Below are 22,982 nucleotides of genomic sequence, written 5' to 3' on the forward strand. Positions count from 1 at the left end.
TGCGCAGGGTCGGCAGCGCCGTTTTCACCATGCCGGGGCCGCGCCAGGGTCTAGAGCGCCTGCCGGCCGCGTGCCCGTGTGTGCTTGCGTGTGGCCGGGACGAAGACATGGCGGCGCAGAGCTCGTTCTGGCTGATGTCGGGAGCGCGCCGGCGGGGAAGGCAGTCGGCGTCGCGCGCACCAAACCCATTCTGTGGCTCGCATACGAGGGCGCGCGGAGAGCGAGACCGGCTGGCCGTGCACGTGCGCACGGTGGCAGATCTCGCGAGATTACGAGGGACTATATGTGTGCGCAGGGAGCCCGCGTCCTTTCCTCGGTGTGATTCCGTCCTGAGCGGAGCCCCACGGGAGCCAGAGCTGATCTGTCCGTCCGCCTCGTCGCTCTCCTCTCCGCACTGCTCTGCTCTCCTCAGTATCGCTGCACAAATGGAGGATTCAATGGAAATGGATATGAGCCCCCTCCGGCCTCAGAATTTTCTCTTCGGTAACGGCTGTGTATTTGGAGGCGGCTGCAGGGTTGGGGGCGGGGCGGGGCGGCCAGCCGCGAGCTTGGGCCTGTGTGTGTGTGTGTGGGGGGGGGGGGATTTTTGGAGACGGAGTTTGGGGCCTTAGATGGTCCCTGAGGGCTGAAAGCCTGTCCCTAAAATGCAAACCATGGGTTCATCGACCAGGGAGCAGCTAGTCTGTAGCGGGCGGGGGTCGGAGAAGGATTTTATGCCGGGCGTGAGGTGGCTGGTGACGGATGCGGAGGGGGCCGTGGAGGCGAGGGCTGCAGGCCTGGCGAGGATGGGGGGAGGGGATGACGATCGAGAGGCCCGGATTTGGTTTTCTGCGGAGTGGAGGACGGTGAGGAGGGGCTTAGGGAGGGGTCGGCGACAGTCTTGCGTCTAGGCTAGTTGAGCTCGGCCTCCTCCCCTCTCTAATAAGGCCACTGGCGTAGCCGCGCAGCCGCATCTCTGCAGGGACCCGCTTGGTTGCCACCGTTGCTGGGCCCGTTACCGGGGGGTGGGGCACGTGGGCAGAAAACATTGGTGCTGTGGGGTGGCCTGGAAGAAGCACGTGGCGCCCTCGAGGCCTTAGGCTGTGGGCGTCAGGCACCTCTGGAGCATCCTGGGCCCGCGGCCCCTGTACGTGGGTGTGCTGCAGAGCTTGGGGATCGCCACGGGGCCTAAAGATGAGGGCCTGTAAATAACAAAAATCTCTCGTTATCCATCTGATAGAAATGGCAGGAAGATTTTTGCCTTGATGGTTTAGTTTTAGGGTGGAGATTAATAGCTTGATGTATGTGTTCTGGGTTGAATTTATTTCATTTCATACTCAACTATACTTCCATTATGGGCACATTTTGGTCTCTCCCTAAGATAGCTTTTTTGGGGGGGGAGGGGGTCTTCGTGGCATCTCTTGTACATTTAAAATGCTTCTTGGTTGGATGAAACAAGTTGAGCAAATTTATATGGTCGGTAAAATCGAGAAATTACTGAAGCTATAGGGAGGGATAAAGGATTCGGATCCTCTTCCCCACTCAACCTGTTTGCATATCAGAATGGATCTTCTTCCTTCTGAAATTTACACTCTATTCGTTCTATTTTTGGGAAAATTACTAGTACAAATTTGTTTCAGTTCCCTCTCTGAATTTATTCGAAAATTTTTTTTTGTAGATTTGAAAAACATGACGTATCAGTGAGCTTTTTTTTATAAACCGGCATTCATTGATGCAGCTTTTAAGGTGAAGGTAGAACAAATATTAACCCATGTTTTGCACAGGGGGAAACAGGTTCAGATTAAGTGATAGGATAATGTTAAAATTTTAGGGGATGAATCTTGATACTTAAGAGGTAGTAGGTATGTGGTTAAAACTATGGCTCTCCTTTCCAGGTTGTGAACTAAAGGCTGACAAAGATTATCATTTTAAGGTAGATAATGATGAAAATGAGCACCAGTTGTCATTGAGGACTGTAAGTATTATTTTCATTAAAAATTACCTTTTGTTCCTTTAACAGGATTAAAAAAAATGTAAGTCTTATAATGGCCTTACTGTTAATGGAGGAATAACTCATTCTGTTCATGTAGTTCAAGAATAAGCTTACCTAAGTACTTATGACAGTACATCTTGTACTTGGGTATTCAAAATTAACATAATTGTTGATCTGATTGTGCTGTGTACATAGCTTTCATTTTCTCAAGGTCTTAAGTTAACAAAAGTGACTTTCTGATAATACATGATGGTAGCAATGTTTTGGTTTGGTCAGTGTTCTTTTACCAAGTAGCTGGTTGATTTAGGAGCTTTTTAAGTTGAATTACTAAAAGGTTGCTTTTCTTCTCTCCATTTAACAGGTGAGTTTAGGAGCTGGTGCAAAGGACGAATTGCATATTGTTGAAGCAGAGGCATTGAACTATGAAGGCAACCCAATTAAAGTAACACTGGCATCTTTGAAAATGTCTGTGCAGCCTACAGTAAGACCTTAAAATTTTTTTTTCTGATTGTTTTGAGACATGTTCAAGTGGTAAATCCATTGGTTCTTATCTTATAATTCACACTTTCTATCCAGTTGAGATTAGAGTTTGGTGCCATTCCCCACTAGGGGTGCATACTAATACTCTTTTTCTTCAGAGCCAGGATTGATAACTGACATTGCATAATGTTTCAAAAAACCTTTACACCCTGTGTGCTTGTTAGGTATGGATTAAGTATAATTATCAGTTTACCAGTACAGGTCCTCATCTTCTCTTGCATTGCAATTTAGTCTTAAAGTTGCCTAGGCCAGTGAGAATGTAAGTTTCTTGCATAGGGTTAACAAAGCCAATGTGTCTAGAGGTGGAACTTAATCCTAGGTTTCTTTTGAGACATATGACTCTGCTTATGTACTGCAAGTATTACCAAATCTGAATAGTCACTAGACGTGCTCTCCCAATTGATATACTATATAATTTAGACAATGAATAAGTTTTTAATTAGAATTCATCTCAAGGGTATTTGTATTACTCAAGTTTCAGGTCCATTAAGAGTTGGGGAAGTAGTATATTCCTGCTTTTACTCAAGCTAAATTAATAGTTTTAGTGGATAACAATAAGTGGAACTTGCTCATGATTCAGTATTTCAGAGATAGTATACTTCCTCACCTAGCTCATTCTTAGTTTCCTTCAAAGGTCTCAGGTCAAATGCTATCTATTTTTACATTTCTAGCTTCTGGTACCTCACCTCAAATTAGAGTTCATTTTGTACAGTTAGGTGTAGTCTCCTGGTGAAATGTAAGTTTAAGTATAGAGATAGTTTCATTTATGTCTTTGTATGGCACATAGAGTACTTAGTAAATACTTGATTTTCTTCATGAATCAATATAGCCAAAAACTTTTATTACCTCTTGTTGGATCTTATAAGCCTCTTAGATTCATCTGGGTTAGTTTGGGTACTGGATCATCAGGCATAATAAACCTGAAGCCTTTTCCAGATTGTGACAGTTTGTACTTCTCCTGGCTGCCACTGAAAATCCAGGGTAAATCATGTCACAAGAGTTGAAGTGTGAGGGGTTCTTGTGCACATATGCTTTTGCACATAAACATAATTTCATCAGTACTATGTTATCAAAGAGGCACAGAGAATGCAAGAGAGTTGGCTATGGTCAGTTCAAGGAAAGGGTAAAAAATTATGAAAAAAACCCTGTCTTTTTATGGCTTGAACTTTTAAGTGGCTTAATATAGGTTTGACTTCTGTTGGAGGGAAACCTTAAATGTTCACAAGGGTCTTTTATTTTCTTCCATGTTATTTCCCCATTATGGTATTTGGTCAAAAATTGGATTTTTTCCCCTTCCAGGTTTCTCTAGGTGGCTTTGAGATTACACCACCAGTAGTTTTGCGGTTGAAATGTGGTTCCGGGCCTGTACATGTGAGTGGCCAGCACCTAGTAGGTATGTCTTCATTCATGCTCCTTAAAAATAGTGGTAATTTACTTTTCAAATTACCCACAGCCTTATTAGCTTTTCTTAAGAAATGATCAGTTTAAAAATGCTTTTTAAATTTTGTTATTTTTAGATGCATACTTGACAATCTTTTGAGATGTTAGTTTATGTTAGTGAGGATTGCTTATGGTTCCTTTCCAGTTAAAAGATTGGTTCTATTTTAGCTCCTCACTTTATCTGCTAACTTAAGATTTCTTAAATATTACTCTTATTTTCACCAGCATGATAAAGAATTAAGATCTTGCTCCCAGGGCACATACTATGATATGTTCTGTTTTTTTTTTTCTTTCCTGAACGAGTTTTAAGACAAGTACTTTTTTTTTTTTTTTTTGGTTGGGGCAGTGAGGGTTAAGTGACTTGCCCAGGGTCACAGAGCTAGTATGTGTCAAGTGTCTGAGTCCAGATTTGAACTCAGGTACTCCTAAATCCAGGGCTGGTGCTTTATCCACTGTGCTACTTAGCTGCCCCCAAGACAAGTACTTATTTGAATTTAGCTATGATTAACACAAAATTCTCTCTTAGCACTGGAGGAAGATGCAGAATCAGATGATGAAGAGGAAGATGATATGAAACTCTTAAATATGTCTGGCAAACGATCTGCTCCTGGAGTTGGTAGCAAGGTGCCTCAGGTATAAATGCAACTTTCTATTTTTTTTATTGTTTGTAAGCTGTTACTTGCCAATTAGGGTAATTGTTTCTATTCCTTTTCTTTAAAGAAAAAGGTAAAACTGTCTGAAGAAGATGAAGAAGATGATGAAGAAGATGATGACGATGAAGAGTAAGTAGTTTTTGTTTCACATGGAAGTGGTTTTTTAGAAAACCCAGGTGAAACTCTTCAGTTCTGGTTTATCATTCTCATAACCTCAGGGTTAAATACCTTTGAGTGTTTGTGGAAAATTGTTGAATAAACTATTAAAAGTTAAAAATTGCACTAAGACTATATGGGGGAGGACTCTATATAATGGTTAATGAGTCCTTGGCCTTTTAACAATTTCAGTAGTGATTGTTTATTAATTTTGACTTCCTGAGTCAAACTTTACTTGCAGAAGTTTTAATTTGCAGGTTTTTTCATGTGTTAAAGAGGTTAGAGCTATAGCAACAAAAGGGATAGTCTAGATATGGAACATCAAAATTGGCAGACTTTATCATGTTATCTTTTCTAGCTAGATTACTTACATAGGACACTGACTAGGCTACAGTCACATGTTTAAATTTTTTGTAAATTTAAAATTTATTTTAGACTTATGCAAAATGAAAAAAATGGCCATGTACACAGAACATAGAGGATTTCAGTATAAAATGTTTCAAGAAAACATACTATACATTTTCACATCTGCCTAGCTTTTCTTTGCTTCCTTTGTTGGTTTTCTTTTGTTCTCTGCTATAAACTTTTTATTTTTTTATTCTACCCCCCTCACAATTAAGTGTGCATATATGTACATAGATAACTGTACACATACATGTAAGACTGTACTATGCTTATTTCTACTCATCTGTTTCTCTGAAGGTGGATAGCTTCTTCCTTCACAAATCCAAGTCTTTGCCTTTCCAAGTCAACCATCATCTACACCATAGCAATATTCCAACCCAATCACATTCTATCTTAGAGATTATCCATGAATTTTTTTCTTGCAATTTTCTGTATTCTTTGTTTAATAGGTTTTATACAAGAGAAAATAAATTTAAAATAATCAAAATTTACACTTCAACAATGCTTTCACCTTAGGATACAAGGAAGACATTCGATAACATCTAGAGGGTGGGTCTTAATATCAGTGAACAAGTTATAAAGCTCTGAGTATGTATAATGGATCTATTTCAATAACCAAGGAGATTCCAAATGATGGGTTTTAGGACTCCAAAAATTTTAGAATGGCAGTTAAAAACCAGTGATTTGGGGTGGGTGCCTCATTTTTAATGCTAGTTTTTTCCTAAAGGTAGCAAAAATGTCAGGGGCTGTTTTTTCAGGTACATATAATACAAATACACTCTATATTTGTAGTGATGATGATGATGACTTTGAAGATGAGGAAAGTGAAGAAAAGACCCCTCCAGTGAAGAAAGTAAGTGTTTTCTTTCCAGAGAACCACAGCTAATATTTTTTGCCTGTCGTGATCCCTACTAGTAAAATTTCTGGTGTTCTTGATACTTAAATATAAAATTATGCTTTGAGAGAAGACCTGTGCATACTCTGTGCAGATCTGTTTAAATAGAACAAACCTAACCATGGGTTGTCCCTCTTGTGACTTGTCAGCAGTCACTTAAGTTGGGTGGGATTAAACAAGACAAAACTCAGTGCAATATATGGGGATTGGAATATATTACTATTACATATTATGCTTAGGGGAGAACTTTTTATAATGGTGTGTGTGTGTATGTAAACTTAAATTCTACAAACAAGATCTTTAGGAATCTTTGTTAAAAAGAATTGAACTTGTATTTTTAGTCTGTTCGTGATACTGCGGCAAAAAATGCACAAAAATCAAACCAGAATGGAAAAGACTCAAAGCCGTCCACACCAAAATCAAAAGTAAGTAATCAGAAACAACTTAGTAATAATGTACCAACTTCAGAGCTGGTATAGAATTAATCTAATCCAAGAACTAAGGACTACACCTGGGATTTCATTGGCATGTTTAGGTGACTTCTTCACACAAGCCTGCATGTGTCAAAGACCAGACTTGAACTCCCTGATCTTTACCGAAGACCATCCTAAAGCCTATCCATTGTACTAAGCTACTCCTTGATCAGTAAAAGGAGATAATGGGGATGTGATATTGAGTGTTTTAATGGAAAGCATTGAATTTTTTAGATTGTGGGAGAGACCTTGTTTGGAATACTATCTGTGCCAACCACTTTTTGGGACTCCTGTAGAATATTAGGGAATTAATACTTTGTTCAAGGTCTCATCCAGTGCTAAACTACATAATTATCCTATACAAAAGTATACATTTGTGCTAAGTATAGGGGGAGGGTGTTTGAAGGAAAGTGACTGGGTTATCTACCTTGTTTTTAAGGTAATTCTTTTTTCTGCTCAATCTTTTTTTTTTTTTTTTGCGGGGCTATGGGGGATTAAGTGACTTGCCCAGGGTCACACAGCCAGTAAGTGTCAAGTGTCTGAGGCTGGATTTGAACTCAGGTACTCCTGAATCAAGGGCTGGTGCTTTATCCACTGCGCCACCTAGCTGCCCCCTCTGCTCAATCTTTTTTTTTTTTTTTTTTTTTGTGAGGCAATTGGGGTTAAGTGACTTGCCCAGGGTCACACAGCTAGCAAGTGTCAAGTGTCTGAGGCCGGATCTGAACCCAGGTCCTCCTGGCTCCAGGGCCAGTGCTCCATCCACTGCGCCACCTAGCTGCCCCCTGCTCAATCTTAATAGTATTTTTCCAGTTACATGTAAAGACAAGTTTTCAATTACATTTTTATAACATTTTGAGTTTCCACATTTTTCTCCCTCCCCAAGACAAAAAAAATCTGATGTGATATATATTTATTATCATATTAGACATTTCTGCATTAGTTATGTTGTGAAAGAAAAATCGGAACAAAAGGGAAAAACCTCAAACCCCCCAAAAAGAGAAATAGTTTGGTTCAATCTGCATTCAGATTTGACAGTTCTTTTTTTCTGGATGGTGGAGAACATTTTCCCATCAGTCCTTTTGAATTGACTTGGATTATTGTATTTCTAAATCTATCACACTTGATCATCAAGGCTGTATGTATGTAGAAGCAGTTTTACATACTACTGATGAAAACATCTAGGGGAAAAAATTAGGGCCTTACCCTATTCTGTAGATCTCCTTGAACAGCATGTTCTGTTGTTCAAAGTGCTGTAAAGCCAGACAGGACTTGATTCCTTTTCAGTATTTGATCACCTTGTAGGATGACCTTTAGATTGGTTTTTGGTTAGCAGGCAAATTTCAGTTTGGGTGGGCAGATTTCATTTTGGGATAGGTGAAAGCATAGTTAATTAAAACATCATACATAATTTAAACTAAACTTTAATCCCTCCAAAAACATTTAGGGTCAGGAATCCTTCAAAAAGCAGGACAAGACTCCCAAGACTCCCAAAGGACCCACTTCTCTAGAGGATATTAAAGCAAAAATGCAAGCGAGCATTGAAAAGGTCAGTGTATATGAATTGCTTTTATTTTAGGAGGAGCTAGGAATACCTTTAGTCATTTTCACATGCTTCTATCCTTTGGGGGTTTTCCTCCTGGAATTTGTCATAGTACTTAGGTAAAAATGAATTTTGGTTCTTTTGGGGAGAATTTCTAATTCAAAATGGATATCTTTCCTTCCTCATTTGTATTTGAAAGGCATGCAGAAAAGCCAGCAGAGGGCGTTGGTGTTTTAGAAACCACTAGAGCCATGTTTTTTTCTTTTCACTTAGATGACTACCTAAGTATTGAGTAATACTCTTTAGTAAAGAATGAGATGACTATTATAACTTGCATAGGTCTGCACTTAGTTTTGTAGCTAAATTTTTAAAATACATGTATATTGAAAGTAAGTTGAGATTTAGTGGTTTCCTCATTGGAATTCATATTTTGCCCTTAAAGCTTATTGTAGATATTTCATGATGCAGAGTCAATTATTTTCATTTGAGTTTCTACAACAGAGAAAGAGGTTAATAAGCACCTGGGCATTATCTCTGCTGAAAAGTCTTTTAGCTTATAAAGTAACTTATCTATACCAAACAGCTAGAAAACTTCTGTTGGTAATAAGCTTCTGCTTAGTATATTTATAGCCAATGGTAAATTAAAAAGTGCTCATTGTGACTTTTTCACCTGTGTTGCCCCTATTTGTGGACAAGTTACTGGTCTAATTTAACCATTCACAAGAACAGGGTAGGAAAGCATCTTGCAGGAACTTAATTGTTAATGAGAATTAACATTGTAGTTTTCTCCCCTCTTGCAAAATGGTTATTCCGTGCCAGATAAGATATTTTGTTACAGTGGCAATAATAAGAATAACAAGACATTGGGGTTGTCATGCCAGCATTGCCACTTGGGCAAATTATTTAACCTGAAATTGTTTTTTGATCTCAGGTATTTGAGATTCATGATGGCACTAATAAGTTCATTCTCTTCAAAAACCTTGGGGGGGGGATCCCTATTTATTTCCACTAACAAGCCTTTATTTTTGCAGTCCCCCTAACTCTCCTATTTAAAAACAAAACCAAAAAACCTTTGTAACCATGTAAATGTGCATAATTAAGTATTCACTTGGCCATGTCCAAAATGTATGTATGTGATCTTGGTTCATTTTGGTTGTTCATTCATTGAATTGATAAATTATTAATTCTTTGACAAGTGTCTTTACCAGTGTAGTTATAGAAATTGTTCTCCATAGTTCATCCAGGTTGTCCCAAATTTCTCTGAAATTCCATTACATACCTTCTATAATTTGTCATTCCTCACCGAGTTTCCTGTTCTTGGAAGGATATTCTTAATCTCTTCCGTATTGAAATCTCATTTTGTCCTTTAAAAATCAGGGAAACACTTAGCATTTTCTTTGCAACTGTCTGATCTTAGAAAACTGCATGGGGTACTTACATTGTGAATGTAAGTATGTGTCAAGTGAGAGTTCTTTTGAGGATCAAATGAGAATAAAGCAATCCCATCAGGGACCATCAGGTGCAATTTTAATACCAGGGGTATTAGTGGCACTTGACAGGTTTGGATTGGGGGGGGGGTTGAGGCAGTTGGGGTTAAGTGACTTGCTCAGGGTTACACAGCTAGTAAGTGTTAAGTGTCTGAGGCCGGATTTGAACTCAGGTCCTCCTGAGTCCAAGGCCAGTGCTCTATCCACTGCGCCACCTAGCTGCCCCTGACAGGTTTGGATTTTATTGAATATACAGGGTGGTATATTGGCTAAGCTTTCTTAACTTTCACATTGATAGAATTGCACAATTTGGACAATACTCTTGAAGTTACTGTGGCACTTTTTCAGAATTTATACAAACCTGAGTTTGAGTGCCTCAAAAAGAAGAGATCTTATTTTGTAGTTACGGGTTACTTCAATAATGGGGAAGTTACTTTTGATTAATAGCAGTCTGGCTCTTTATCTTGGAGGCTTCTATTTAATAGCATCTTGGTATAAACTACTCGAGGTATATTTTTGCATTTAACCTTTCATGGTTTTGTCTCTATAGGGTGGTTCCCTCCCAAAAGTGGAAGGCAAATTCATCAACTATGTAAAGAATTGCTTCCGGATGTCTGATCAGGAGGTAACTGAATTTTCTGACAACTTTACAAAATCCAAATAAGTTTTTCATCATGATTTATTGTTATTCTCCTTTTACACTTTTAATCTCCACGTTTTGGCTTATTCAAAAAGGTTCCTAACCACAGACAATACTTCAGATTAAATAAATGGAAGTTGTTTTAGGGATTTAGTTGGCAGAGATAAAGAAGTTAATATTTTAGTACATTTTTTCCAGCTTTTGTATGGTTGGTAAATTATCTCTTGGTTACTAAACCCACAGAACTTTACTTTTGGCACCATATTGGCTAAGGAAATGAGTTGTGGTTTTCCTTGCTGGATTTGGCCACTTGGGCCAGTCTGGTCTTAGCTTTTGGGGGGGGGGGGTAGGGATGTGTGTGGGTAGACTTTTCTGTTAGACCTTATGGGAACTATATTACCTTCTTCCCAAAGTCAACTAACTTAAGTGTTCAAGCCAAAAAGTAGAATGAGGAAGTAAGTTGCTGGATTACTTATTACTTAACTTGCATTAAGTTAAACCTGTGTTAAATTTCTCTCAGTTCCTGTAACTGAAATAACTTTGTCACTGGAAGAAAGTTTTATGTTTTCCTGACTCCTTTCACTGGTTTAGAATTGACTTGTTCCAAGTATCTGATCAACAATCACAAATTTGTGAGAGAAAATGTTGTGAAGGCAGTTAGCTTTCACTACTGGAGTTGATCTGACATAAGTCAGGGGCATATGAAGTTCAGCCAGTGTTTGCCAAACTGGTCTCCACCCTTCCTCTTGCTTTCCTTTGCTGAAAATCCTTTTATAGATGAGATTTTAAAAACTTGATGTATGTCAGGTAACAGACTTTAAAATCCTTTGTAGTTCTTTATTAGTCACTTTTTTTAGAAGTCTTGGTGTTGAAATTTTTTTGTGAATCATTTATAAGTTTAAGTTTTTAATCCTAATACATGGTCTTCATTATCTTTTGCAGTTGTGAACCTTAACAGCAGAGAAGGGAAAAAGAGATAATAAGAATTGTGCAAAAAGAAGTTTAATTTATTAATGTCTATGTGGTGTTGAGTTCTTTGACCACATTTCTTTTCATTTTCAGGCTATTCAAGATCTCTGGCTGTGGAGGAAATCTCTTTAAGAAAATAAGTTTGAACAGTTTGTTAAAAATTTTCCGTCTTATTTCTGTAACAGTTGATATCTGGCTGTCCTTTTTATAATGCAGAGTGAGAACTTTCCCTACCGTGTCTGATAAATGTCGTCCAGATTACTTTGCCAAGAATGTGTTGTCCAAAATGCCTGTTTAGTTTTCAAAGATGGAACTCCACCCTTTGCTTCATTTAAGTATGTATGGAATGTTATGATAGGGCATAGTAGTAGTGGTGGTCAGACAAATGGAAATGGTGGGGAGACAAAGTATACATGTGAAATAAATTCAGTATTTTAATAAAGTAATATTGTTTCTTTATTTTGTGGATGGGAAGGAATTATCTCCATTTTGATTTGGGATTATGCAAGGGCACTAAAAAATGTAATGCTTCAAATTTGGATTCCTTAGGGTTTTTTTTTTTTTAATGGGACTTGTGATTGCATTGGTATAGGGAGCTCCTGGTGAGGAACTTCCTCTAACAATGTAGATCTGTACCTTCTCTAATTTATAATTTATTGTGTCTGGGACACTGAGAGGTTAAGTGGCTTTCCAAAAGTCACTCGGCAGGACTTGAACCCAGGGCTTCCTGACTCCAAGGCCAGCTCTCTATTCACTATTCCATGATGCCTCTCTCAAATTTAATTAGCTAAAGTTAATCTTTAGGTGGAACAGTTAAAGGTCAGTGGAAAAGTGGCTTGAGTGATGCAGACTTGATTAAGATTTTGTTTATTTGAAACTTACCTTTTCAACTAACTTTCACATTTCACTAGTTAAGATGAGATTGCCAATTCTGTGTTCTAAAGCAGTATAACCAGTCTTCTTTCCTCCCTTACCCAGATACTTGTGATGCATGTCATACAGAACTGGCTTATGTAGGAGTATAGTAGCAAATGTTTTCTTACTGTTTCCTGGGATCTTTGGTATGGTTTCTCTTAGAAATGGAACTGTATCTGAATATTATACTTGAATGCCTGAAATATAAAGTTGCAATTGACTATTGAGTTCCTTGTTGTGTCTCCCTGCAGTCACCCTCGCTTTGGTTTAGCTGAAGGGCATTTGTGGCAGAAAACTTGAAGCCTTGCCAATTTTATCTGGGGGAGGGAGTTGGCTCACTATTCCCCAAAAAGCTGAAATTGAATTCCTTTTAAAATTCCAAGGGTACACCCTGAGGTTAGGACAAATTCAACTCATTCTCAAACTCTTTCTACCTGCGTTAATAATGTACACATGATGATGATCCTTGAGCAAGAGTATGCCATAAAATCCTAGTTTAGTATTCTACACTGGAGAAAAGCTTCTTTTGGTCTCTTTAAAAAGATTTCCAGGATGAAGTTTTTCTGGTCTATTTGGAAATGCTAATAACCAGAATTGTTACATCAAGCATAGCTGAACACAAACTTAAACACAATAAACTTATTGATAGGTTTTCCTATCAGATAATCCAAGTATTAAAGAGTGGCTATATATTCCCCATGCAAGCTAATTAGCCTACAATATTCATGAAGAAAATATCAACGTTTCTACTTTGAGGGAAATAATTCTAATGTTTCCTTTAGTGATTGAAACATTAAAGGAGAAATGGGGACATGTTTGTGATATAAAGCAGGTCCTCTGCTTGCCAATTAGCTGTTTGACCATAGGCAAATTCATCTTTAAATTGAAGGCAATAAACTAACAGCAGTGTTTTAAAGGGACAGATAGATGGTAAAGCTGTGCATAAATTTGAGCCAGCAATTCAAGTACCTATTTACTGGCTAAGATAAAAAGGTGGAAGAATACTGTGACCCAAATGGCAATGGAGTGATAAGATGTAAAATAGAGTGTAGTATTTTACTAATAGTAGCTTGGGAATGCTGCATTCACATTTACATACTGAGAACTAATAGATAACACCTAGACAGCCCAAATTCTCTTCCCCAGGTGTAACTTTGGCCGTAGTGCCAAACAAATAGAAGGCAGGGACTATCAAAAGGTACATAAACTGCATATTATGCCTTAGTTTTAAATTTAGCCAATTACATTTTTTTCCTTTGGGGCAATGAGGGTTAAGTGATTTGCCCAGGGTCAACACAGTAAGATTTGAATTGGTCCTGAATCCACAGCCTGTACTTTATCCACTGTGACACCTAGCTGCCCCTTCCCAATTACATCTTAATCTTGTTCTGGTGGGTGGAAGTATTGTTTGCTGGGGCAGTTGGCACATAAACTTTGGAGGATTTATGCAGTCTTTTTTAGCTATCAGGAATCCATTGAAAGGTGTTTTCTGCCTGTCTTAACAGTTCATTACAATCCTTGAACATTCATTGGACCATGAAGTAAACTTCTGGTATCTCCCTTTTAAATAGTGGAATTTAATTTTTAGACTGCTATTTTCAGTTTTCCTAAAATATGTAAACAAAAAGTGAAAAGAATTTTATTTAGTAGTAGTAGGCTGTGATGCTGTGTTTATCTTTTATCAAGCACTCTTCTGGGTGTGGGGGGCTCTCCATAAACTACTCAATACCAAAGGAAAAATATGCTAGTTTATTATGTACATGAACATAACATTTTGGTCACAATTTGTCAGACTAGGTTAGAACCATGGTTCTGTTAAATAACATGTATTCGTTTATGATTTTTGTAAAGTGAATATGCAAATCTTTCAATTTCTCAGTTTGGATTTCGCTGAACACAGGATTGAATTCTAATTTCACAAATGCTTCAAGGATATGCCAAACAATTTGCAACTTCATTGATTGGAAATAAATTTAGTGATTTTAGAGATCATTAGGTTATATTGAATTGGGGGATATTCAATGAAAAGGATTTATATTCAAAACTCACTGGGTTTTAATCAGAAATTGTCCCTTCAATTGTCTTTTTCACTTAAACACAGTAGCATTGTCCTTTTTCTACCCTGTTGATGCCAACTCATTTTCTCACCAGTCCTTGTGAGGTTTTTTGGGGGAGAGGAGGTTGCTAACAATACTCCCAATTTTTAAATAATAGAATTTGTGTAGTGTCTTAATGTTTGCCATCTACTTGGCATATTTTATCCTTACAACTCTGAGGTAGCTGCCTCCTAACACCATTTTACAGACAAATCTTAGGCAGACTGGTTAAAGTGTTTTGTCCTTTGTTCTGGAAGGAGGAGGATCATGATGTGGTGATGTCATGATTGCAGTGAATTGGATTTAAGTGAGGCAGGGCTATGCAGAGTCACCAGCCTCTCTTTGGAGCCATTTGGGTCTAGGTGCAAGATAGACATCAGGATGACTGGAGATAATCCTGGATGTTTGAGGAAAAGGGTCACACAGTGTCTGAGGTCAAATTTGGAATTAGGTCCTTCCAACTTCAGGTCCAGTGTTCTATCCACAGCACCACCTAGCTGCTCCACTGGTTTAACATTCAATTCATTGCACCAGGGAACCCTTTAAACTGACCTAGAGTGCCCATGGTTGGTTGGTGGTGATTTGGGGCGTGTCTGGAGGGATGGGGACAGGAGGGTGGAGTTGAATTTGATAACTGCTGTTGTGAGAGCCAAGCTTGCTGTGGGTGCAAGCTATTTATAATAGAGTAACTACTTACTCATTTATAATAGAGTACCTATTAAGTTTCTCTCTAACCAGTACTAATATCCTAAGGATTAGGAGTAGGGTTTTTGGTTTTTTTTTTGCTTTAGGAAAGAAAATGGGTAATGGAAGAAGTATTGTCAGCGTTATTGATTAGGTTAGTTTAAGAGAAATATTTTTGACTATAGGAGTCCATAAGCTATAAGGTGGTAGGAATACTGTGACATGGTAGGAGGGATCTGACTTGTGAGGGGGCAGCATGGAATGATGATGGAAGCTGGCTTTTGATAGAAAAATCAGTGTTGAAGTTCTGTTATGAGTAGTTCTGTTATGTTACCCTGTTTATGACTTGCCCAAGTCAATCTCATAGGTGAGGCGGTTTTGCAGATTGGGAATTATACACTAATGAAATCACAAATGACATTGGGACAAGATCAAAAGTTAAGAGCTTCGAAGATGATGCACATTCATATCTGGGGCTTACTTTAGGATCTTAGGTAACATGACACTTTGCAATTTTGAGGCCTAGGTGCCATCCCTAACCAAATTTGTTAGCTACTGGTTTTGTTTTTTTCATGAGGCAATTGGGGTTAAGTGACTTGCCTAGGGTCACACAGCTAGTAATTAAGTGTCTGAGGCTGGATTTGAACTCAGGTCCTCCTGAATCCAGGGCTAGTGGTCTGTCATTTCTAGGTCAGACCTTGTCACCCATTACTGTATTTTAATGTTCAGTCTTAAGTGGGCTTCTAAGTGTAGATACCTTAAGTGTTTTTTCTTTAGCTTCCTCACTTAAAATCTGAAAGTTGAGAAGTTACCTTAGCTACCCTGATTATTTTACATCCAGTCAGCTCAACACTTGACCTAGTATGGTTTTATGGTGATTCTGTAGGCCTGGCTTAGGTGCATTGTTTTGTTCTGGTTTCCCGAACTGGTCAACTTCTTTCATACTTTACTATGTTCCAGAATGGGAATTGCCTTGATTTTTGTTTTTTTTTTACCCAAAACAATGTAGATTTAAAAACCCTCAGATATCTGCTTTCTGTTTTTCTTGTGACCATGAACTCTAGGCCAGTCTAAGGGGGGAGAGGGTGAGGCAACTGTGTGACCATGAACTCTAGGCCAGTCTAAGGGGGGAGAGGGTGAGGCAACTGTGGGAACTTAACACATGTGGAAGGGATGGCTAGAGCAGGAACCATCAGTTTGAGACTCTGCAAAGTGAAATAAAAGGTCCAGAGCCCCAACTGTTTGTGAATGACGGGGGTGAGGGTGAGGATGGCAGAGGGGTGGGGGTGGGGGGCCCTGGAAAGGGATTAAAGGAATGAGGGAAGTTGAGCCCCTGACCAGAGTCTTGATTGAGGTCGGGCTTGTTTGGATGATAAGCTACAACGGCGCATAAACGCATAGGGATCACTAGGTGGCAGCCGTGCGTTTCCAGAGCCATTTGGATTTAAAGCAATGGCCGAAGACAGACCCCGGAGGAGGTGTCCCAGAGCCCCCCAAAACGGAGAATGGCGGGAGGTAAAAAGAATTGCTCGGCAGAAAAAGCTGGTCGGGGTTCGGGGGATTCGCTGCGAATTAGGACGCAAAGCTGTGTGAAAAGGCAGTATAAAGGGACGTGTGAACCGTGGAGCATCCGCGCCAAAGCTGCTTTACGCTTTGGGCAGCTTGGAGTGGGGCAACCGTCTGGGGGCTGCCGGGAGGAGGTGGCGCGATCTCGCGTGGGCCCGCGGGGTATGTTGCCGCCTCCCCCTCTCCCCTCCTCCCCGGAGCCGCCCCGGGGGCTGGGCCTGTCCCGCCCCCTCACCCCGCCGCTCCCCCTCCCCGCCTGAGCGCCAGTCAGTGTGCGAGTGCGAGGACGCTCAGTGCCTGACGGGCTGGAAATGAGCTCTGGAGTTTGGCCGCAGCCGGCAGGGGCGCGGAGCGGGCAGGCTTTCCGCGGTATAACTGCGCCTGAGAGTTCCGACGGCTCCGCGGCTCTCCACACCCGGCTCAGCGGATCGAGACTGACTTCTGTTGAATAAGCCCCCGCGCCTCCTCGCCCTGCCCCTCGGAGAAGCCGGTACCATCGCCGAGCGTCCGACCGCCCCCCCCCTCCCCCACCCAACCCCCCTTTTTTCTGCCAGGAGCCGGGAGGAGGAGGAGGAAGAGGAGGAGGAGGAGGAGGAGGAGGAGGAGGCTGCGCCGCCGGTGCCGCTCCAGAGCCGCCTTTGATGTGGGCGCGGTGCACACCGCTGAGCTGAGCTCCCGTCCGGCCTCGCCCCGAGGGGGGAGCCCCCCAGCCCCGCATCCTCATTGTGCCGGCTTCGCCCCGGCCCCGGACCTCCCTCCCCCACGCCCCCCCCCTTGCTCCCCTCCCTCGCCGCCCGCGTTGAAAACGCCCCGGCCGCCGCCTGTGGTGGGAGGTGGTGATGCGAACGGACGGAGACGGGGCGAGGAGGAAACATGAGCCGGCGGGAGCCCAGACGGAGCGGCCTTAACGCCTCCCCGAAGCGCTGCGCCCCTGCGCCCTAACCCCCCAGCCCCGCGCCACCCCCAAAGAGCCAGCCCCGCCCGACCTTTCCGCCCGGCCGGCCATGCTGTCCCCGGAATAACCTGCTTGCGCCGCAGACGAGACCAGGCTTCCAGCGGCAGCGGGTCAGAGCCCTGAGCCGCGGCGCCCGGGAGCCGAGTCCGGAGCGTCCCCGGCAGGCAAGGAGCGGGCGGGCACCCCCCTCCCCGGGCTTCGGAAGTTCTCGGTCAGCCGAAGCGCCAGCTCCTCCGACCCCCCGAGGGCGCAGGGCCGCGACAGAGGAGGCGGCAGGAGCGGGGGCGCTGATGCCGCAGGGAGCGGCCGGCAGGGCAGCGGAGCAGCAGCAGCAGCAGCGGCCGCGGCGGCGTTGGCGGCGGCGTCCGCTCCCGTCCTCGTCCTCCCCGGCCCCCCGCCCAGCCCCGCGGAGCGGAGCCGCTGGAGCCCCCCCGGAGCCGCGCGGCGCCGCCGGCTGTAGCTCGCCGCTTCTCATGTCCAGGCTGGGACCCGGGCCCCGGCGCAGTGACGTGACCTCGGGCTAGAAGCCGCCGCTTTCCTCCCTTCTCAGCGATGTATTCAGTGTTCTCCGCCTGCACTTGCCTGTAAGCTCCGCGCTTCCCAGGCTGGGTCCTCGGGTGCCCCCTTAACCCTTCCCCCGCCCCACCCCTCTTTTATCCCCAGCGTCTGTCCGGTCCCCCGATGTCTGCCCACTTTCTGTCCCACCCCTTGGCCGCTGCCCTCCGTGGTCGGCCGGGGTACCCAGCGCCCCATCTGACCGGCTCTCACTCTTTCTCCCCCCTGCAGATGTTTACACTTCCTGCTGCTGTGCTTACAGGTACAGGTACGTGACATTTCTCGGCTTTCTCCACGGGCGGGCACCGGGGGACGCGGACCCGCCCTCCCTGGCGGCAGGTGCCAGGGCTCAGGTCGCTTTGGTTCTCTCCGTCTGGGTGGCTTGTCCTGCCCCTAGCCCTAATGGTCCCCCGGGTGGAGGGTGCGCTCAAGCTGCTCCAGGTTCTCCTGTCCCTGCCGCTTGCCGGAGTCCTTTTCCAGCAGTCACCTCCACCCCCCACTCCTTTCCCTCCAGCATCCAGCCTGATGTACCTTTTCCCCTAGACTCTTGTTCCCTCTCTTTCCTGCTGGCCCCGGGCAGCGGGGGTGAAACGGCCCCGGGAGGGAGGCAGGATTGGCAATGCACCTGTTCCTGGGATGCTGGAGGGGTGGAAAGCACGTCGGCGCTCTGGGGTGCTAGTGTGTCTGTGTGGGCCCTTAGTGTGGGGGACACAGTGGAGTTACCTGCCCCCAGGATCTCGGTCGTGTATCTCAACCTGATATGTGTGTGTGTTTCTTTTTTCTCCTTGACTGTTTGATGTCAGGAGATGCTGATCAGCTGCAGAAATATGACCAGATCCAAGACCCATGCGAGGAGTTTGACATATTTTCCCTGAAAATTGCTGTTAGATTATAAAAACAAAAAGACTCCTTATTTCAGCAGAGCTGATTCCTAGTCCAGGGAGAAACCTTCAGCTGTAAATTACTCTGTGGTTTCAGAGGCGTTTGCTGTATTTCGAGAGAGGGAAAGAGAAAGGAAGAGAGAGAGAGGGAGAGAGGGGTAGAGAGAGGAAAGAGAGAGGGAGGGAGAGAGAGAGGAGAGAGGAGGGAGCGAGGAGAGAGAGAGGAGAGAGGAGACGGGGAGAGAAGAAAAGAAAGAGACCTCTCTAATTATGTGCCGGCTAGCGGGGCTAGGTGGACAGCACCCTTCGGGGGCAGTAGGAGGAATTGTGAATCCTCACTCATTCGCTAAAGGTTGCTCAGACCTCGGCTTGTTCCCCTTCGTAGTTCTCAGTGAATCAAGAGAGGGGCTGGCGCCCCGCCTGGAAAGCACTTGCTAAAATCTGATCTCTTACTTCGGCAGCCTTCAGACTTGGGGAAGTTATTGGCATGCAGACAGTTGGAACGCGCCGGCTTCCAAAACCATGAAATAATGAAAAGAAGGAAAAAAAGGAGAGAGAGAGGGAGAGAGAGAGAGAGAGCCGCCTCAGCTACGATTAGAACCAGACCAGGGGCGGCCTCTCCACTTGGGGGGGGGGTAGAGGGAGGGAGGAAGCCTGAAGCCCCAGCTGCTGGGGCCCCCACCCACCTGGGGCAGGGAGGGAGGAGACCAGTGAGGGGAGCTGGACTGTAGCCAAGGGGATTATGCACCTCCCCCATTCCCCCTGACTTGACTGAGGGCAGGTGTGGGAATATGTCCAGGGAGGCTGGCCCTTTGTACTGGACCCTTACAATGCCAGGTAGTTGTTGAGAGGCAGGGATGATTAGAGATTTTTTTTGGGGGGGAGGGAAGGAATCTGTAGTTTCCCAGATTTTCTAGCGGGAATACCAGGAATTGTGTGCTGGATAATAGTCAGTTTTGGTAGGGGCACCCATAATATCCTAGAGGTAATAGAAGTGTCAACTACTGTGGGGCTTTTTAGGGTGGGGGGGTGTGGGGGAGACTTAAGCCACTTCTCCCAGCCCTGTCCCCTCCCTTTCTAATCACTTTCCTTTGCCCCAGGGAAGACCTGTTCTTCAGGTCCTAGGGACAGATGCCTTTGCTGCTCACTCCCACCCCCACCCCTTTGGGGAGTCGTTAGCAACAATTCTGGAAGTTAAGTGCGCTGGGCAATTAGGGTCAGCTTGCCAGATGATTGGGTTGCAGTCCTGGGGTTGGACAGACTGTCCTTTCCTCCTGCATGGCTGTCTGGGGTCGGTGGCTGCTGTCCCGGGTGACTCTGTGGATCGATAAGGCAGGAGCCAGTAACTTAAGACAAGCCCGTTTGCAAGAGCAGATGTGACCCCGTGTGTTAGTCCCAGGGGAGAAAGAATGTGGGGGTTGAAAGGAGGGGGAACCCCTGGTCAGAGATGGAGGTCAGGGCCTAACGTGCCAGGACTACATTGAGGACTATGTCTCCTGGCTGAGCTAGACCTTAGCTATCAGATGAAGGCGTTGGACTTAGAGCTGGAAGGGCTCTTAGATGATCTCTACTAGTCTATGATTCATTTTTAATAGTACCATCACATTGACTCTTTTTAAAGCAAAGTGGTCTCTCCAAATGGTAGGGAGGATAGGAGAAAGGCTTGATAAGGGCAGAGGAGGAGGAGGGGCATGTAGCAGTGCCACCATCAGCTTTTTGATGTGGATACCTGCCTGGGGCCACTGGCCAAGCTTCCTGAAGTGGGGCCCCAGGAAGGTTTTGTGTGTGGTCTTTGTTTTTGTGTCTTTGTATTTGTAAGAAGCTGAGCCTCTTTCCTCCTCCCCTGACCTCCACCTCCCACCACCCACTAGAATAAGAGCTAGTGCTTCTGGGGAGCTGTTGGGTGGTCTGTCTGAGTAAGGCAACCTTAGAGAGAGAACCTCATAATCTAGTAGCCTCCCAAACCCTTTCCAGTGAGGACATTGACCTCCATACTCTTGCCCTACCCCCAGCATCCGAGGGTGAAGGGGCATAGCTCCTCTCTGTCCCTTCTCATGAGGAAAAGTCTTGAGTTCACAACTATGCCAGAAGGGGTTATGGGCTATTATTCTAGGATCCCCCTTCCTTGAAAGGAGTACTTTGAGGTCCTAATCCTCAGATGATGTGTATAATAACTATCTCTCATCCATGTCTCAGAGTGACTGTGGGAAAAATTAGAAAGATAAAGGTGAAGGGTGCTGAGCACTTATCAGACACAAGGGTGGCAAGGAGAGGTGGCTTAGCCTGAGAGCAGTGGAGCTAGTTTGAGGAGAAGATGATTTTTTGTTGGCTTGATTTAAATTTTTGAATAGCCTCATGTCAGTCATTGGGAAAAATTCAAGGCAGGTGGAATGTTGCTAGTGAGGCAGTAGCATTTGGCAGACAGAGCCTCAGCCTCCGAAGGACTATGGAGCTCTGCTCTTAGCTCAGGCCCTGCCTTTATGACCTAGGACAGTCCCATCTCTCTGTGCCTTATTTTTGTCATCTGCAAAATGAAGGTAGTTGGACAAAATTATCTCTAGTCCTCTCTCAGCTCAAACAGTCTCTGTTCTTGGGTCCCCTCTAGCATAACATTCTCGTTCCTTCCACCTCTGTTTCTCATCTCTGATCCATGCAATGAGTAATTTTGCAGTCTTGCTGCAAAATAGAAAAAAAAAACACCAAAAAAACGCATCTTCCCCATTTGCCTTTTTTTCTCTTTAAAAGTTTTCTCCAAATCTACAAATGTGATTTCTGGGGTTTTCCACATTGCTCGTATAGATGCCACAAGGCCCAGGACAGGCAGTTGTGCTTCAGTGTCTTCCTGTCACCAGGAGACAGACCTGAGCAGGCCACAGGGTGACCCAGCAGGGACTCACCACTCCTCACCCTGAAATCAAAGCCATGTTTCTGGGAGCATATCCAGAGGAGGATACTTCTCTGCCCTCTTAGCTTGGGGTTTTCAGTGTTCTCTCTCTCTCTCTCTCTCTCTCTCTCTCTCTCTCTCTCTCTCTCTCTCTCTCTCTCTCTCTCTCTCTCCCCCTCTCTCCCTTTCTCTCCCCCTCTTTCCCTCCCTCTCCCCCCCTCCCTCCCTTCCCTGGCTAGGACCCCACTGAGTGAAAGCCTGGAATTTAATAAAACCCCTTATCCAAGTAACTCAGGACACCTCGGATGGTTAAAATTGGAAGAATTTTAAAAATTTAAGCAAAGAGCAGAAACCGTGACAAGTAAATTGCTTTTTTGCACTTGACTGAACGTTGACAATGACACGGGCCTGGGTCTTTCACTCCCTGCTTCTCCGGCACCTGCCTGACATTGTTCCCCGTCCGGTTCCAGCAATGGGGGCTTAGCTCGAGACAGAGAGAGGCTGGAAAATGCGGAAAGCAAAGTGGGAGGGAGGCTGTAGTTTTTGAAGCTGGGGGTGGTGGGTAAGAGGGGGTGCTGCAACGTAGGGAGACGTTTCTCTGTCTAGATTTCTGATGATTTGTTTCCACCTCTCCTGTGTGCTGTCTCCTCTCCCTGGCTCATTTCCTCCCTCACCACATGGTACTTGGAGGGTTAGAATGTTTCCTGCATCCCTTATCACCCTTACCCTCCTACCCCCACCCCTTTTCTGACCTGCTTCCTCACTGAGGCCCAGGACCATCCTCCTTAAGCAGGGCCAGGATGTGGGGGCCAGCCAGGAGACAATACCCTCCTGGTTGATGATAGGAAACCAGGGCTCACTGGGTGGCCAGAGGGTGAAGATTTCTCTAGGTGTCCCTGTGATTTCTCTCCACACCTTCCCCCACGAGCAGCTTATTATATTTGTGCAATGCTTTTAACTTTCCAAAGTGTGTTCACACATCTCTAATCTCACTTTATCTTCACAACAACCTGCTGAGGGAACTAGGGCATGTATAAAGGCCTTCATTTTGCAGAAGAGGGAATGGAATCACAGAGAGAAGACTTGCCTAAGATTACACAGAGCTGTGTCCAAGAAGCAGCTTGCTTCTCTGACTTTAGTCCAGCACTCTTCCGTGAGTGATTGAAACAGAGCCTCTGTGGATGGGTGTATCCCTGTAAGAATGGAATAAATGAGGCACAAATAGATGTGCATGCTTTGGTCCTGGAGTGAAGGATCCTACTGAGATCTCCTTAGG

At 44.0% G+C, this 22,982-nt stretch overlaps 2 protein-coding genes across 3 annotated transcripts in view; both read left to right on the forward strand.

Moving 5' to 3' along the window:
• The first annotated feature begins 270 nt into the window (after positions 1-270).
• Positions 271-12,312, forward strand: NPM1 (nucleophosmin 1). Its single transcript, XM_043984622.1, has 11 exons — positions 271-483; positions 1,875-1,954; positions 2,334-2,453; positions 3,812-3,905; positions 4,479-4,585; positions 4,673-4,734; positions 5,959-6,019; positions 6,403-6,486; positions 7,979-8,080; positions 10,112-10,186; positions 11,264-12,312. The coding sequence occupies exons 1-11, from the start codon at positions 426-428 to the stop codon at positions 11,300-11,302; spliced, it is 882 nt and encodes a 293-aa protein (XP_043840557.1). The 5' UTR covers positions 271-425; the 3' UTR covers positions 11,303-12,312.
• A 4,912-nt stretch (positions 12,313-17,224) lies between these two features.
• FGF18 (fibroblast growth factor 18) overlaps positions 17,225-22,982 on the forward strand; it is a 47,401-nt gene continuing 41,643 nt past the window's right edge. The window contains exons 1-2 of one of the 2 annotated variants that reach the window (XM_043986596.1): positions 17,225-17,366; positions 18,173-18,209. In XM_043986596.1, coding sequence (XP_043842531.1) covers positions 17,305-17,366; positions 18,173-18,209 — 99 coding nt within the window. In that variant the 5' untranslated portion in view covers positions 17,225-17,304. Of the gene's footprint in view, positions 17,367-17,796; positions 17,971-18,172; positions 18,210-22,982 lie in introns of those variants that run through there. The other variant, XM_043986595.1, reaches the window with a different exon arrangement.

This window comes from Dromiciops gliroides, chromosome 2 (genome assembly GCF_019393635.1).
Source record: "Dromiciops gliroides isolate mDroGli1 chromosome 2, mDroGli1.pri, whole genome shotgun sequence".
Classification (NCBI taxonomy): domain Eukaryota; kingdom Metazoa; phylum Chordata; class Mammalia; order Microbiotheria; family Microbiotheriidae; genus Dromiciops; species Dromiciops gliroides.